This window comes from Calonectris borealis, chromosome 1 (assembly GCF_964195595.1).
Source record: "Calonectris borealis chromosome 1, bCalBor7.hap1.2, whole genome shotgun sequence".
Lineage (NCBI taxonomy): Eukaryota > Metazoa > Chordata > Aves > Procellariiformes > Procellariidae > Calonectris > Calonectris borealis.
This window is the reverse complement of record NC_134312.1, coordinates 159,796,374-159,815,035: the sequence shown is the minus strand read 5'-3', so window position 1 is coordinate 159,815,035 and position 18,662 is coordinate 159,796,374. Positions and strand designations below refer to the sequence as shown.

Sequence of the window (18,662 nt, the reverse complement as noted above, 5' to 3'; positions counted from 1 at the left end):
AATCAGCAGTCAGTCAAAAAGCAACATGCATATGTCTACATGCATGTTGAAGAAAATCAAACATTACTATAGATTTTTAAAACATGTGTCCTTATTTCTATATTGGATAAATAAACCAAACTGCTTCCCATTTAATTTTCCAAATCTGCATAGCACACCAGGCAACTGCAATGGAACCGTACAAAAGAAAATAGGGGTGATGATCAGTATTTTGTTTAATAATATCTAGATGCCACATGCTGGTGTAGAAGGAGTCTGGCAATTAAAACTTGTGATACCTGCCGAGTTCTTGAATGTTGCAGAAGAAATTATTAGCAGTGTTAATGTACAAAAGACATTACTCGATCAGACGATGTGGAATTAAATAAGTACAGTATACTCAACTGAGGTTATTTTAGGGTATATGTGTTTAGCCTGCTGGGTTTTTTATTATAGATTGTGATGTACTGTGAGGACACCCTCAGTGTATCTTTATTAGCCATTATTTATTTATTTACTTCTTTATGCAGCCTATAAGTACACTCAGTGCGGAAATAACAGTGCCATATAGCTTTCTGCTAGAAAGCACTATTTTTTATCATAAGATACTGTCCTGAAATCACCTAACAGCATCTGCTTACTGTTAAATATGTTTTCAAAAACACATTTTAAAGAACTCCTGCAGGTTACTTTAATCTGTAAGGATTAGCTGTGACAGGTCAGCAAATTACCAAGATTTCCTGGATGAAAAGGTTTCAGATTGAAAGTATGTGCTCCTATGAAACCATGAATAAAGCTCATGTCTTGGTTCCCACATTCCTTTGAGTTTACTTACACAGATGTGCCCGTAGACACAGAATAGGAGATCTGCAGGCAGTGCTTCTTCCACAAGTGCTGGCACCCTTCACTGCTGCTGTTGGCAGGACAGACTTCAGGCAGACAAAATTACTCAGTCCAGTCAGTGTGAACTTGATCTGAACGCTACACCCTACGAAATCCCATTTGTCCAAAACGACAAGGACAAAGCAATAAACCACTGTAAATGTTGTAAAAGAAGCTACATCACAGAACATTGTTGCTCTGCAAGTGCCACCCGCTGCTTTAAGAAGGTACTGCAGCCATTTTAAACGACAATATTTGTTTAGTAGTATATTTAAGAAATCCGGGCTTTCTACCCTGGAAAAAGAAAATCCTTGGCATAAGATTAAAAGCAAAGCAACACAGGATGGTACCTTTGCTAGATGAGAGCTAATGATTGTGGATCAGTCCTACAGCCTCGGTGTATTGGCACAGCACTGCTGACTTCAGGGGGATCTACGCCAATTTGTAACAGTTAAGATATGGCTCAGTGATTTTAAGTTTTGAGAAATGCTATTCATTGTCAAGGTTTTGATATATTTTCCCAGCGACATGTTTGTGCTCCACAAACCCCAGCAAGCACTGCATAAAACAATTGTTTTCAACCAATTTGATAGAGAATTGTATGCTATCAACAGGTAAAAACTGTGGTGATGTAGTGTATTATTTTTGTATCAGACCACTGCAGAGTTGGCAGAAGAGACAAGCATTGGAGGGTGTTCTGCAACATAAGGTGAGACAAAGTCATAAGTAAATAATGAGATATGAATGTCTGAAATGTTTGGTTGACAATAGAAAAAAAAAGTGCATGCAATATATTTTTCTAAGGCATTTCTTAAGTGTTATATATGAAAATTAGGAATTTTAGCTTAGTGGTGTTAATAGCAATCTTTATAGGCAACTGCAGGACCGTATGGGAACAGTCTTCTGTACCATGCCAGAAATTCCAAGCAAGGAAAAAAAAAATCATCCAAAGCTTCTGTTTCAGTTTGGAATTTGTTGGATGCCAATTGATGGTTTATGTAGACTTGCAGAACGAACAGATTGTTAGGTATTATATCATTATTTAAATATGTACAGCTTCTCGGGAAAATATGACGAGTCAGTACAACAAGCAATATATCAGAGTGATTTTTAAGAATCAGCGAGGAAATATTTGGGCAGAATCTGTTCAAAGTTTGAGCATTGCATTAAATATAGGATATTTTTGGCCCACAGGAGTTTGCTGTGTAGCCTCTCAAATGCATACATTATTATTTGTTCAACAACATTCTGCCTATACATCTTTGGCTTGAAGAGATCGGACTCTCTCAAAATGAATGTGACAAAAATAGAGTGATGGAAGGCCAGACTGCAAGTTGTTGGTAGGTACCTAACAAAATGTTCAAAAGAATTTAAGCAGGTTAAGTAAGTGACTAAACCCTATAGAAATCAGTGGGCAATTTCCTAAGCTCTTTTGAAAACTTTGCTTAATGCCTACGGAATCAAAAAAGATGCAATTACAAAGGATCTCTAGAGATCATCTAATCCATTTCCCTCTCTCAAAGTAGAACTAACTATTTTCATTTGGGCTTCGAAAATCTGGCCCTTGGTGAGGTTGTCGTGTATAAGAAACAGGCTCGCTAAACAGTCAAGAAAGTGGTCTAGCATTAGATAAGTGCCACAGGGAGTGCCACAAAGGCTGTCCCTTTTGATCAGATGTCTAGAATGAGAAGTGGGCATAATCTTCTTAACTCTTGGGAGTCGTTGACCTGAAATAGCCTTAATTCCTTTTGTAGCCCTTGATTGCTGCCTACCTCTTAGAGAAAGCCATGTTATTCTAATTAGCTGACTACTGGTCTGGAAAATCTCCATGTCCTTTCATAACCAAGAACCTTTTTCAATTAAGTCTGAGAATGTGGACAAGGCTAATATTAGCATACTCATAAAACCCCCAAAGACTTGGGGAATGGACTATTATATCCCCCAAAAGGATGATAATAGTCCATCTCAGATACATGGGGGAGCAGCTCCAGGGAAGGAGAAGAATCCCTCTCTTTTATGTCTTGTCATACTATGGTTGGGTTTTTTGCTTTGGCATATCTGAGTTTTTTACTTTCAGCGGTTTAAAGGGTAGGTTTTTCATAGAAACGTAGAATCATAGAATGGTTTGGGTTGGAAGGGACCTCTAAAGGTCATTTAGTCCAACCTCCCCACTGTGGGCAGGGACATCTTCAACTAGATCAGGTTGCTCAGAGCCCTGTCCAACCTGACCTTGAACGTTTCCAGGGATGGGGCATCTACCACCTCTCTGGGCAGCCTGTGCCAGTGTTTCATCACCCTCATTGTAAAGAATTTCTTCCTTATTATCTAGTCTATCTATCCATCTACCCTCCTTTAGTTTAAAACCCTTACCCCTTGTCCTGTTGCAACAAGCCCTGCTAAAAAGTCTTTCTCCATCCTTCTTATAAGCCCCCTTTAAGTATTGAAAGGCTGCAATAAGGTCTCCCCAAAGCCTTTTCTTCCCCAGGCTAAACAACCCCAACTCTCTCAGCCTGTTCTCATAGGGGAGGTGGTCCATCCCTCCGATCGTTTTGGCAAGTGCAACCTTGGATAGGTTTGTTTTCTTTTGTTTTCTATCTTTACTTGATGCAGGAACCAGGGAGACCTTGGGAAAAGCTGGTAAAGAGGGCTGGGTAGATTACTCATGGCAGCCAACAGCAGGGTGGAAGTGAGGACTCCTGGCCAAGCTGATGTGGGATTGCAATACATTCTGCTGGGTGCACAACGATGGAGGAGAAGGTTCCACTCCACACCTTGAGTTGGGGATCTTGAGGCTCTAGGGAAGAAAGGACTGCCAGGCTGGGTTGGACTGGGAATGGAAGAAGACTGATATGAACTGGGAGTTTCAAGTGAGATGTAACTTGGGTTGGTGGAACAAGGAAGAACATTTCTCCTGGTTGTACAAGCACATTCCCTTCACTAGAACAAAGCGATGACAACTATATTTAATCAGTTCTTGTGAATGAGTCCTGCGAGTGGGTGAGGGAGACTGAAGGGCTTGGAGAAGATCTGGATTCCTCGGTAGGAGCAGGGAAAGGGAGAGTACAAGGCTCAAATAGAAGGGCTTTCCTGTAACCCAGCCCCTCATTGTCTCCCCCTTCACTCCAAACTAATGCATGCTCTTTTCTGTTAAAATACAGCAGGCTAAAAATTTTGCCATGTCTGAATTTTGTTTGAAGAAACAGGAAGTGTATGATCAGCCCCTTGCATCTTAATGCATCTTCACAGCCTTTGTATCAAACCCTTGAAATCTTTTAGCGCAAACTGATGAAGTAGAAAGCTAATACCAGAAAGAAGTGCTGAATTACGGCACTTTGAAAATGGCAAAGTATCCAGTCCCAGCCTCTTTTCTCTCAGAATATAATTGAAAATTGGTCTTTCCCAGGCAGAATTTTGAACGTACCGTGTAGAGGCAAGAGTGACAAAGTACTTTAAAATCATCAGAAGCCAGAGACAGACCATAACAAGAACAGAATCTTGTTACTATTGCAGTTGTGTCTTCTCTACTCTGAAGGCAAACATGGTCACAGAAGTTAAACATTACCAGCTGAAATGTGTATGTGGTAAAATACTTAATAAATCGATTATTTAGACACAGGGACATAGAGATATTGTTACATATCCATTTTACCTGAAAATAAACAAAATCTTTAAGCAATGCAAAACAGACAAAGAGGTCTCCTGAATAATCTTCAGAAAACCTGAAATACATCACTGTATTTAGATATATTAACTTCATTAGAAAGATCTGATGAGAACAGACATGGGACAAAAATAATCTTTGAAAATCAAGACTGTGATGAGCAAGAAAGTGCTGGATTCATAAGCCATTCTCATTCCAGCAGGTAGATTGTTTTAATGACTTTTCTGAATGTTATAGCTAGATAGATTTTGGCAATATCCTGTTAATGACATAAGTAGGTAAGACTGAAGCACTCGGCTATGTTTAATTAACAAGCGGTATACGGAAACTGAAATTGTACGACAGCGTTCTACTCGGATACTCAGTAAAGGGAGATCAAGATAAAGTTTGAATGATTTTTTTTGATACTTATGCACAAAGTTCTGCAAGAATTCCTTCAGAAAAAAATGTAGTATTTATTAGTGTTTAAAAGAAATAATCTTTTCTACTTGGAATTCATGTGCAATTACACTTTATTAGTTTCTGCTACATTCAAAATTAATGTGATAAAATTTCAAATTACTTGGAGAAAAGAATAATCAGGAACACAACACAATGCTATAGTACTTTTTGTGCCAGTATTCTGATTTGCACAATAGAATGCCCAAAGTAAAGTTTAGAAGAGGTTGATTAACTTGAGACATAAGTTTATTACAATAAGAAGTAGAAATTCAGGAAATGACTATTTATGAATAAATATTCTACACTTGGTTATTTTCTAAGAACGAAAAAATACAAATAAAGTTTATGAGTATGTCTTCATGCCTGATGATTTCCTGAAAGATATTTTGGGACACTCTGTCTTCAATACTAAAAGCTATGCCTTAGAAAAGCTGAAAGGCTATTCCAGCTTTTACAATTACAAATACTTTCTGCAAGGAAAAGTCCTTGCAGAATATTCCTCTCAGAATATACGTGGTTCTTTTTGCAAGAAACAGAATAGTTAATGAAAGAAGCTGAGCACAGATCAGAAAAAGACATGCTGGAACAAATTGCTAGATTAAATAACAACATCTTATCAAGCATAGGTGGCATTTCTCAGCAGCTCACAAATGGAGTATCTATGATGTTAACCAAACATGCATTAAAAGTTGTGGGCAATCTTGTGTGTTGAATTTGTGTGTGAAATTGTACACAGATAAAATCATAAACTTTCCCTGAGGTGTCAAGAGACAATGACTTCTACGTAAATCAGAGGGAATGACTTTTATGTAAATCTCCAAGGAAGTACTCAAACCCTTCCAGGATGAGGCTTATAATTGCATTGATGTTTGTGTTCCATCCCATCTAACTTTAATGGTTATCAGCAGGATCATATCTGGGAATGAAGCCAAAGAGTGTAAAAAAAGCGGGTGCAAAGCTCAGCAGCCCACCTGCAAGGCAACACAGGTCATCATGAACATATCACCTCGGTGCCCTATTCTGTGCACCGACTCCCCAAAGAAGGCAGAATCCAGCGCGAGGTCTGCTGCTTAACATTCATAGTCCTCCATGGTTAACAGCTCTGGCTACCTCCGAGATCAGCTCTCACTTTCTGACCATGGCCTCCTGTCAGACAGGTACGTTCTGCTGTAACTAGGAAATCAACTAGGAAAGGCATATGGTGTGGGAGGTCGAGATTTCACAGGAGCTAGACCTTAATGATGGATCTTCCTCCCACAGGAAACAGTACTGGCTACTCATTTCACTGCTTGCAGAGCTGAAAACAAAACTCATACGTGAAAGGAAACAGAAAGGAAACAGGATGATAAAAAGGACAGAAAAGAGAAAATATGTTTGCTACTATCCAGTTAATATTTCAAACGCAGAAATAAGAGGGCTGGCTCATTTGTATTCCTTCAGCTGAATGGGAGATGCTAAAAGTCTGAACTATAAAATACATGGATATATTAAATGCTCTTTTGCTTTGTTTTGGAATTCACTCCTGCTGTGCCACTGCACGCACATGCGTATCTGTACATATTGAGCCATAGGCATTTTCAAAGTTCACCTCATGAGCCTGTCAGTTTTGAATTTTACTTTAACAGCAATGTGCTGTGTTCTGTGGCCAAAGATAAGTAACCGATTCAGGAGTGTCCTCCTCTCAACGATTTTCCACAGGGCTTGCTAAAAGTTGTATGTCTCTTAGGAAAGCACTATGAGATCTTTCTATGCTCCTCTGATTCTAGTGTTGAAATTAAGAAGCCAAGGCCAATCTCTACAGCCAACTCAGCTGTATTTTACTGGACACCTGATTTGTTGCAAAACTTACAGCTTATTTAGTTTTTTTGTCGCCTAAAACTTGCTGTGACTATCCCTCAGGCTCTTGTGAGAGCCACCACAGCGAGATGTCTTATTTTCTGCCAACTTCCTTTCTTCTTATCCACCCACTCACACAAAAATTATCTGTTTCCATATTGCATCCAGTTCTCCTGTCCAAGAATTTACTGAAATATTGGTTAGCTGAGGAAATTCCCAGCATACTGTGAATAATTTTCACACAAATGGGGAAGTATAAAAGAACACTTCCCTGTCTCTAAAACTCCCCTTCTCCGACATCTACCATGTCAATTTAATACCATAACTCTCTTTTTTCATTTTTTAACCCTTTCCACAGATACTTTTCCCATTAATTTTATAATGGCACTGTCTCCTTATACTTGCACTTTTTCTGAGCAGTCGTCCTTCTTTCACCAGAAAGCGTCTTCATGGTACTTTCTACTACAACAGGGGTATCCTCACCAACCTTGACAGTCCGCATTTCTCTGATTAGATCCAGAGCTTTTCAACTCATGGCCTGCAGACCACATCAGGATAGAATAGCTCAGCATGCAGTGGAGGAGGTCTGTGGCAAGATCAATGGGTTTAGGAAAATTTGCTCAGCAGGACCTCAAGCAGAGAGCAAAGAATGACCATCCTGCACTTCTAGCAGTGTTAAGTTCAGAGAACCCCAGACAATCCCAGTCTTGCACACAAAGTTACAGATAATCATGAACAACTCAAGCAAAGCATCGTGCTAAGCTGCCTATGAAGCATCTGTATCTGAGATAGCTCAGGTGTTGCTGGCATTGGATGTAGAAGAATGAAGATGGCATGGTCTGTCCCCACACACCCACTCAGACCCCACACATTGAAAGAGAACTTTTAGGGGATGTATACAAGGTAAATGGCATTTAGGTATCTAAAAGTAATTTTTTATATTAGTGTTTGGTTAGTTTATTACTTCGATAATAGTTTAGAAATTTGGAAGAGTTAGAAAAACTTCTGGAGCTTACAGACTTGACTAGAAAAAAGGAGTATAGCAGAGAAATCTGTTTTCCAAAGCTGTTCATTTTATTCGGCATAGATGAAAAGAATTTCAAACCAATTGTCGTCATAGTTATGGTAATATATACAAATAAATAAACTTTTCAATTATGTGGAGAAGGTAAAATACCTTAAAAAAAGAAAGAATGTAATGAAAATCTACTCCCCTTTTGCAACTTAAAACATCTTTTCAAGGAAGTGGGTAATTATAATACTGAAAAAACTTACTAAACCTGTTATATAAGAGAACAAAAACTGATTTGCTTTACCAGTCATCACAAATTATGGGTCAGATTGATTTTGAACACAAAACCAACACCATATATATATATAGTGGCAGATTTTTAGAGAAAGAAAAGAAGAATATTGCTGAAGTGGAAATAAGGGAATGTATGTATTAAGTACTTCCTATCACTTCAGCAGGTGTGGAATGCAGAAATACTGATGTAAGTCCAGGAGAAATTGGAGGAACTAGGCACAGTTCAGCCACCATAAAGGAAGGACAGAGTCAAATCTGCCATCAGAATCCCACCTTTTGATTCCACGCTATTTTTTTTAATCAACTACAAAGCAAAAAAGATGTGAAAAGTTTCTGAAGCCATCAGGAGCAGTGGGAATGCATCCTGTTAGGCACTGGGATCAGTAAAATGTTTCGTCAGGTTTCTTTTTTTACAAAAAAAAGTAAAGTATGCATGCCAGGTTTGTATTTAAGTGCAACCAGTCATTCCAAGCTTGTTTTAAGGATAAGATATTTTTAAGAAGATTTGTTCATACAAAAGTGAGGTTGCCTTGGCAACTGTAACTATAGAAAGACAGAGTAATTACTTTCACAAAATCCTTCCTAGTGCTTTCTCCCTCTTAATATGAATGTGTAAATACCTTGCTTTAAGCTACATTTATCAGATATATTACTCATCAGTGATTTTACCCTTGAGGCATGGAAATCCAAAAGTATGTGCTTGAAGCAGGTTGAATAGTGCAAAACCAATTTGCAAACACTTATTTCAATTAAAAAATGAAAGTCAGATCATGCATATTTGCTCTTGGAGGGAAGTGAAAATTTGAAAAGAATGCACCATTCTGTTTTCATATTGCAAGACCTCATTGAATAAACTGTGCCATGTATTCACCTTTCTTCAGAAACAATAAGGATTCACTTTTGTGAACAGCAGGCAGAAGGAATTAAGATTGCAATTTAATATACTTAAATTATGTTAATGTAAACAGATCTACCGAATCATTGCACAGTTCTGCATTGCATACTGTGGACTTATCTGTGTGGCTGGGACAAGTTTAAGGTCTCTGTTCATCTCTTCATTACATGGTAGAAATGTACTCTGATTTTCCTGGCACAGTGTTTGAAGTTCATCATTAGCAATGTTTGGCATAGTTCTGCTGACCCCTAGGCTTGTCGTTTAATAACCAATTTTTCTGCTGTGCTTGTTAGAGCAGATGATGTCCATTTAGGCTTGATTCCTTCCTACGACCTTCCTTGTCTGATAAATAATATTTTGCCACAGACCTCCCTCTCAGGCCATGCTGTTCAGCTTTGGCTTACTGATGCCATAGAATACATCAGCCACAGGAATGGGTTCTTGCACTGAAATAGGCATGGAAATTAACAGTAGTTTGCAAATTGTCTCTTTTCATTCATTATAAGAAAAGTATTGTTTTCCCCAACTCTGTTTCCTGCCTGTACGAATGCTGTCCTGAGTTATAGTTGCAAATCACATACTAGGAAAGCCAGTTATACGTGTAGCTACAGTATGTCCCCTCCTTCTTTTTCTTGTCTGTGATTCTGTGACTTAAAATGTATTTATAAACCCCTGATGTCAATATTCAAACAGGATTCGAGCACCCTGTTATGAATACTGAAAGGACTTTTCTTTTGTCTGTTAAAATGTCGCCAATAAGTTACACAATATTACAAGTGATCAAGAAGTCATATCAGTGTAGAAGCCACTAGAAATCATCTTCCGTGATGCAGATGAAATTTTTTTCTGACCCTATAGTTTTGCAAGGTGTAAGAAGTCACACACATTTACTTATGCTGCAGCATCATCATCATCATTCCAAGCAGTCCTGAAATTTTTCAAATCCAACCATCCACGCTAGTCCGACTGGGAGACTAGCAGCATTTAACACAACGGGTCTCAAATATATGTGTTCAGCATCTGTTTTCTAGTGATTCCAAGGCCTACAGAGCGGCTAATGTCCTCTAAATAATCAGAGTAATTCTTAAATTTTTACCCATCTCCAGTGATTACCCAGAGATCGTGCTTCAGTGAAGTGCGTTTTCAACGTTGTAACAGTATCGAGACACTCAAAAATCCAATGTGATATTCACAAACTTTCATTTTCCACTAGCTTCTCAGTGATTAACAGCAAGACTACTTACAAAAAACATAACTTCATAAGATGGATTATGTATCAAATTCTGAATTTTGAAGTCAAAGGAGACAGGAAAATTTAAACCAAGTGAGGATCTGCTGTGATGTCTGTTTCAGGCTAAATTAAATATAGCCTTTTAGCCTGTGTTCAGTCGTCCTAGCTTGTGTTCACTTTTACGTTTGACAAACTGAATAATCTGAGGTCTTTCCTCACAATACTCAAGGAAAGACATATACTGCCCTATACTCTTGATTTACCTTTTGATCAATATATTTGTTTTCTTCAACTGCTGATCTTTTAGAGTGGTCACATGAGGAAGAAGATGCTGAAGGAAGTCTTCGCAGCAAACAGCTGGTATCTTGTTGCTGGCGATCAATAAACTGCTTCATAAAACTTTCCCTTGTGAACAAATAGAAGATATTGATGGATTAAAAACTCAGGAACAGCTAATATTTGGTTTTCTTTATAATGTGTCACAACCCATTAGTGCTAAGATGGATAAACTGCAAGAAAAATTTGTACTGAGCTATAGCTGTATAAATGGACAGAGAGCTGAAACAACTGATAAAACTTAAATTAATTTATTAAAGAAATCCATAACTGAATTGAGAGATGGGTGGCTTGCATGTAGCTTCAAAGAAAATAATTTTATTCCTTTTAATAATAATTCTTTTATTTATTTATTTACCAGTTAAACTGCTAAATATTTGAACTGCCTTTTGCAGTTTTCAGCTCTTTTGAGCTCATTAAACAGTGAGTTGTTACTTCAATGTAAATCAAACGCTGATATAATCCAAAGGAAACATACTCTCTGCAAGAAATTCTTTCTTCAAGATTTCAAACAACATCTGTTCATATAACTGCTTTGAATGCCAGTATTAAGGCGCTTCAGCAATTCCCTGCCTCACACATACCATGTTTAAAACATAGAAGCATTTCTGTTTACAACAAATGTACATTTATCTTACTGTAGTTTAAGTTTAGTAGAGTTGCCCTATTTTCAGTGTAAACTGACTATGTCAAAACTAATTTTTATCTGGGGAGATAGTTTTACATAGTACAATAGCTTCAGATTTAAAGATATGATTTGCTAGTGATAGTTTGAAGTCTGTTTCAGTAGTTAGCATGATCACATATTAGTCTAGAGTATGCTGGGAAAATCACAGCTAAAAAGAAATACCAAAAAAGACTAAGACTAGTACAAGAACACCCTCAATATATAATCAAACAGTATTTTGGTATTGAAAGCAAAGTATCTATGACTGTCTCCCTGAGGTTTGGAAGGTTGTTTTTCCTGACCCTTCTGACCAGCATTATTCCTTTCATTCAGCTAAGATGACACAAACAGGTCAAATCACTTGCATTAGCTTCCTTGTGAGTTTAATCAAAAGAAAAGTAACCTCAGGAGACCCAGAACAATGACCGCCATCTTTCACACCATCCTCTCTCCCGCCATGGGGATACTGGAATGAGCAGCTCTTGGATTTCTGTAAGCTTTTTTTGGGACCACGCCAAGAATAATTATACTGTAACTGATGATCTAGTAGCCAACTGAGGGTCTGATCCTTTGTTAAGCTGAGTTTTACGGGGAAGTGGTAACTACGCAAATCCAAAGAGGGCACAAGGTCACCACAGCCTAACTGGTATTGGATGGCCTGTGTTATCCCCTCTAATGATTTGCTGCCAGTTGATCATCTTATCTTTAAAAAGCTACATGCGAATTGATTAGACTGCTAGTTGTCTATGTCAGCAGAGAATCTAAAATCCAAATAGGAGTTGAGAAACAACACACTCTTCAATCATACAGTATTTGTGTCAGTTCTGGTCAATCCAGTTGCTTTCATGAATATGTTATAAGGAATACTAGGATTTTTTTTCTTTTTTTTCAAAAACGTCACCCCCTTTCGATGCCAATGTTAATTCTCTTTCACTTCTCATTTTCTGAACTATCTGCCTAATCCACAAGCAAAACAGTCACATATTTTGGGTGCTATGTGGCACCAGACAGGTTTATAACATACTAGCAATGGAAATATTTCAATACCTTATTTTTGGAACTGTGAAATCTGAAGGAAGCTTGGAGATTTTCACCATTTGTGGTCTGTTTGGAAATTTTTCAAAGATGCGTAGACGCAATGGAAGCTTCTCCTTTGTATCTGCATTTGCTTCACTTTGCTTTAGCTGAAAACAAGGAAACGAAAAAAATGATAGAAAGGGAAATTTTGCTCTGTAATATCCCAGCCTTGTTTTTCAGAATCCAAATAATAATGGCAATTATTTAAAGAAACAGAAGATGGCAGCAAAGAACTACCGAGGGTGAATTTGATACTCTGGAGTCTATTGCTCTGCTTGCGCTAGAAGCTGACAAATACCTAACAACACCATGCCTTTCACTGAAAGTCATAAAATGGGAGGATTGCCAATAATTTTAATTTTAAAATACAAAGCGTACTAGTGTCCTATTCAATATGCTTATTTCTAGGTTTTCTTCACAGATCCCTAGCACTTTATCAAGCAAATAAACATCCATGATCTTTTCTTATTAGGCACATCATTCTGTATATATTGACAGTTCTTCAATATTCAAATAGAACATAGCATTTTAAAAGGGAGCAATTTTAAAGAAATCCAGCTCTCAGAACATGAAAATAACAGGAAAATTACATTTAGATGAGTGATATAAGAAAGGACTCAAAAGAATCCATCTATATCAGCAATTCTGATACTGAGCTGCAGCAAATCACATAATAAATGTTGCATTTAAAAGTAGCCACAAACAGTTATTCCATGGAATATCACACATCTAAGTACAGAAAAGGCAGATACATCTATCTGTGTGAACAGATGATGGCTACATCTAATGAAATAAGATAAAAAACATATGATATGGAGATACGATTCCTGAATTCTGATTACCTTATGTAGCAATTCAGTTGTGTCATTGAACAAAATACCAGGTCAAAAAGAATCAGTGAAACTCATTTTTACTTTTAGTTTAAATGGTATGTGTATTGCATACTATTTCAATAAGCATACATCTAATTGAGATTATTTCAGTTTTCTTTCTCCCACCTGCTTGTGAGCACAGGCTTAGAAGCTTACATTTTAAAACAGATTTTCACCATCAGCACCTGCAGGGAATACTGCTGACAGATATCAGCTATAGATCTTTATCAGCGGGAATTGCCCAGGAAGTCGAATGGAGCTTTAACTCTCACTTGCACTGCCTAGTGAAATGCATGCTCCCACAGCATTCCTCCCACAGAAGAACTGCTCTGCTGCACTGTCATGCTATCAGCAACATCACCACTTCCAGCCATAGCACAGCTTAAACTGAAAATCAATTCATATTCGGTTGGATACAAGTTGAAAACTGTTTGAAGAGCTACAGACAAGGACTAATGATTAATGGTGAAGCACTGAGTCAGAATAGAAGGGGAATATTGCATAAATCTGTATTATGTCCAGTCCTATTTAATTGCTTCATTAATGGTCCTTAAAAGGAAGAAATTATGACATTAATGAAATTCACTTGATGTTAAAATGCGAATACCATGGCGGACAAGGAAAAGGACAGATTTAGAAATAGGGTCAGGAAATAACAGACTGAAAAAATTCTAGAACAAGAATAAGAGCAGAAACTAAACAAGAACTTGTACTTCAGTACAGCATCAGAAGGCCAATTTGGGCACCAATTACATTACCAGCCAAAGGCTATGCTCTCAACCAATCTCTGTTGGTTAGACATTATATAGTTTTAGAAAATGGTACAGAAGTCCACAGCTCCTCTCCGTGCTGCTTTGAAAAGACCATACTTGGGTATGCATTCACTTCTAAATACCACTTTATCAGTCTCACACTGACAAGCCAAAATAGTGCAGAAGAGAGCCATGAAAACCAGGGGAGAGCTACAACAACCAACTGGGGCAAGGGAGAAAAAAGGAGAGAAAGAATAAAGGGGCCCGGTATTTATACTACATCTACCATAACTGATAATAAAGTAAAGGGAGGCGAGACGATGTAAATTTATGTAAGAAATATTTGAAAACAAATTATTTCAAGAATATAATAGAGTACCCCAAATACAGGAATGAGAGGATGAAATTAAGAACGGGAATTCTTGGGCTGAGAATAAAGATTACTATCCTTACAGGGAAATCTCTGAGCGTTCAGAGAGGTCTCCGGAGGGAAGTGCCTCATCATTTCAAATTCAGACTAGACAGAACCTTTGAAACGCCAGAGTACTGCAGAAAGACATCCCTCACTGACAAGGAAATGAGTTGGATAATCTAACAGGGCTTTTCTGCAACATTGTACTGTTGAAAAGCTTTGGGAAGGGCTTATTTTTAGAGGGAAGAAAGGTTTCCAGTTTCTGCGGGTTTGCTTTTTAATAAGAAATCATTGCATAAGATGCAGATTTTGGCAAGGACAAATAATGTCTCTTACAGCTATGAACTCCTGTTCACAGAAGTCAGTCTATACAGAATAGAGAGCATATGATAGATTGCAATGTTGTCTGAAGTCTCAGCGCAGAACAGATCAGGGAGAGCTTGGAAGCAGGAAACTGTACAGTTCAAAAGATAAGCAAAGGGACAGCAATATCCCCTGTCTAAACAAGAGAATGATTCAAGATAGGCTTTAAAATAACCTAAAGTCAAAGCAGTGCTACAGAATATCTCTAATTACTCATGCTGTGATAATATTACATATTGGGGAGCACGAGGCATTTAGCTTCACTGAGTTCTTCTCTATGCACTTAGGGTGTAATTGCTGCTCCACATGACATACATCCTATTTTGTATTGCTGCTTAAAACCTTTACACTTCAACTTCCTTTACCGCATAACAAACACTTATATTTTTAAAGGTACAAGATTATGTTGAAATATGGCAATGATGGTGCTGAGTGTTTCTAGTAACAGCTAAACCAAAATAAAATATCAGGATATGTTTCTATGATTTTAAATTTTATTTATTATTATCACTATTGGCAAGGAAATGCACTCTGGTCTGATTTGCTCTGCATGGCCTTTTATCTCCAGCTCCAAAGGGGGAGCCTACTGGGAGCAGTTCACCAACATTTTGTCAGCCTGGCCTGGCTAAATACTCTTGTGGCTGCTAGAACGGTTCCTGTAAAGCCATAGAAGGAATTTACGTCTATTTCCACTATTTCCACAGTGCTTGAGTTTACAGGGGCAGATTTAATGGCACAATACATACAGTACAACTGTCTGCTCTGAACCTGATCAGAAGAGCTTATCCAATTAGTACATAAATGGTGAGGAGTGGCAGAGAGGAAATCTTAATTTGGATTCCAATGGTAGCTTGAATAATACGTTCAGCTATGGGTCCCTGAAATCCAAGCTGTCCCTGATCTGTTCACATAATTGTCTTAGATCAATACAAAAGACAGCTGTGAGAAAGGCGGACTTATTGGTGAAGAGAGCATATTTGTGTTTTTTTTTTCTCCCAGAAAGGCGTTATGGCCATGTCTCCATTTGGTTCGGAGCAGTTTGAAGTGAATCCCCCAATCATGAGCATTTGCTCTTTGCTGGTTTAGTTTATGAGCTGTATTGGTAAGCAAAACAGATTCTTCTTGGAGGAAACAAAAGCCCAAGCTCCACCTTGGTGACACACAAATGCACTCCAGGCACTGAGACTGACGTAAGGATCAGAACCAATGACTGGTCCTTAGGGTGGCTTCAAACCCCATGTGTGATGGGGCATGTAGCCCAGTGTGAGATCGAATCTCCTCTGAAGCAAAACCCTCTGAACCGCACGTGCTGTAAATGTGGCAGCAGCAGCAACTGCTTCATTGTACTGATTCTGTCCCACGGCGCAGCCCAGGCGTTAACGCGGGATGATCTCACTCACACTGCTTAATGCAGCTTCAGCTGTAAATTTCTTTGTGACTTCAAGGCTTCCTTACAAAAAGGTGATTGCTAAAACCAGTGTTAGCGTAATTAAGATCTGGGCCCTTAAAACTGAAAAGAACCTGTAAGAAGTTGTCCTAAACACACACAGTAGCGTGAATGGTGGTGAAACTGGAAGACTGGGGTAGAGGCAGGGGGAATAAAAGAGACAGCAGGTAATGACTAGTGAGAAAAAGGGGCAGGGTTAGCTCTTTAACGCCGATGCACCCTGGCTGTGGTTAGACAACTGTGCTGGGATGGTCAGAAAAGCAATCACTGCCCCACTGGAGACAGCAGCCTTCCTGGTGGGAAGCTGGCATCTCCCACATAACCACACTGGTCCCACCAGGCCAACAAAGCCACAGCACGAGACTATTCACAAACCATTCCACCTCTGCCAGCTACTAAAGCTTTCTCATCTGTGTTACAGAAATGGAAGTGTTGACATTTAAAAATTTTTAAAAATACACTATATTACAGTACTTGAGCCACACTGTATACACAGTGTTACGCAGAACCTGAAGAGGAGAGTAAGGCAATAAATGGTGGTTCTTAATTTTTTCATCTTAAAACAATGTAGTACTATAGTCACCCAGATGTTAATCACTGCAAGTGTGGTCAGGGTGAAAGTAGTGAGTTCTTTTAAAGTGCACACTGCAACTTCTTTGATAGCAGTGACTGGAGTTGTTGAAAAAGCATTAAAGCATTGGAGCGAGACGAGCAGCAGGACCTGATTAGGAGAGCTGCGTTCCCACGGTTTCTCCCTACGTTCACCAGAAGAGACATGCCACGGTGCGCTTCAGATCTTCAGCTGAACGCAGGGCGGTGTCACGCCTGCCCTCCAGCCCCTTACAGGAGCAGGATGTGAGAAGTGTTTGCACATGCAGAGGTCTCGTAATGGACTCAGGTGGGAGCTGACAGCCTGGAAAATGGAAGTGTTCCAGGGTCTGGTACTTATGAACGTGATCACCTGAACAGTTCAAAGGGCTAAATAAGGTGAGTATCTCTTAATAACACCAATTTGCATTTAGAGAAAGAAACACCCTCAAAAGTAAAGTTCTTCCAAAGCAAACCAAACGCTCAAATTTAACACAGTCATTGAGTTTCTAAGATATTGACACTTTGGTGAGAACATGCCAAAGGAGAAACAGATTTAAACCATAGCCAAAGGAATAAGACCTACCCTTCCTAACTTTTTGTTTTGTTCTCTATTCATTTGATTCTGATCATGGAAGAAGAGCCAGTAATGCGCAAACTGTAAAGAGTGAAAGATGCAGTTTTCATATGGTTTGTAAGGCAAGTGTATGTGAAATTCACTTAAACACTCTGTAAATATTTCAATGAAATTAAATGATTATGAAAAATTTACTGCAATGCTCTAACTCTTTCATTTTAGTTGACATTTTTCACAACAGGCTGAGATCAATCATGTTCAAAATTAAAAGCTTTGCTACTGATGTACACACAGTTTATTTAGGAACTGGCCAGCTGCCCAGAATAATTTCATGGTAACTGAAAAGTTCAAACCTTTTGAGAAAGTTCGGGGGGGCTCACTACAGGATAGTTTTAAATTAATACTGTTTGGTACCTTATAGTGCACTGCTATACATCAACATTTTTCACTGGAAATCTCCTTTAGGGGCTGTATTTGAACAATAAAATGACTACACAATATCTGTGTTACACTCTTAGCAGGATATGCTATGTGCTCCAACATCAAACACTCCGAGCATGAAAGTGCGTGGGAATGAAAGATATCACAAACTGATACCAGGACCCATCCAACAGTTTTCCAGAATTTTTTACTTATTCAAATTCTCTGATTTACCATCACCTTTGGCTTGTCAAAAAGAGCTTTGAATGAAATCCAAGTAATTAGCATTAAATGACATGTAAATTAAACAATTAAAAATCAGAAAGGCAAATTAAATGAGCCACTTATTTCCTTTCTGTTATTATTCTGAAAACGTATAGACCTGGTAAATTTTTGGACATGAATGAGCTATACTAAAAGAAGATATGCATATGGGTAAGCTTTCACAGCCCACACTCAGCTTTGGCATCAATTTGTATCAACATTTTTGTACCTGCATTTGATTTAAAGTTCAACACAAATCAGCTGTTCAGTTACTAGTATTTACACCTGCAATTCCAATTACAATGAAGAAAAAGCTCAATTTTGTTTAAGCAAACTGCACCATGAAAAAAGGAAGGTAAAAAGCAATCTGAAAATTAAGGAAAAAAAAAAGACAAATTAGATTTGGGTAAAAGTAACAGTTGCAGTGTTAAAAAGCAGTATTTATGATGTGTAGATCTTATTAATATGTCTATAGTGCTATATAAAAGACTGCCAAGGGCCTAACACCTTGCCTAAGGTCAGATGGTATCCGCTGACTTCAACCATACTTCATCATATTTGGCTCTTGGTCCTCTAGGCCCTGTGTGGTGGCCCTGAGACACAACTACAACAGCTATTTTTCCACAGGTTTTCCAATTCTTCAAGGCATCTCAAAC

At 38.3% G+C, this 18,662-nt stretch overlaps 1 protein-coding gene across 1 annotated transcript in view; it reads right to left on the bottom strand.

Annotated features, from left to right (window-relative positions):
• Positions 1-18,662, bottom strand: part of NALCN (sodium leak channel, non-selective) — a 237,906-nt gene that overhangs the window by 51,389 nt on the left and 167,855 nt on the right. Inside the window, exons 15-16 of the mRNA XM_075137770.1 lie at positions 12,282-12,418; positions 10,495-10,636 (exon numbers count right to left, since the gene is read on the bottom strand). Of these exons, the coding sequence (XP_074993871.1) occupies positions 10,495-10,636; positions 12,282-12,418 (279 nt within the window). The remainder of the gene's footprint in view (positions 1-10,494; positions 10,637-12,281; positions 12,419-18,662) is intronic.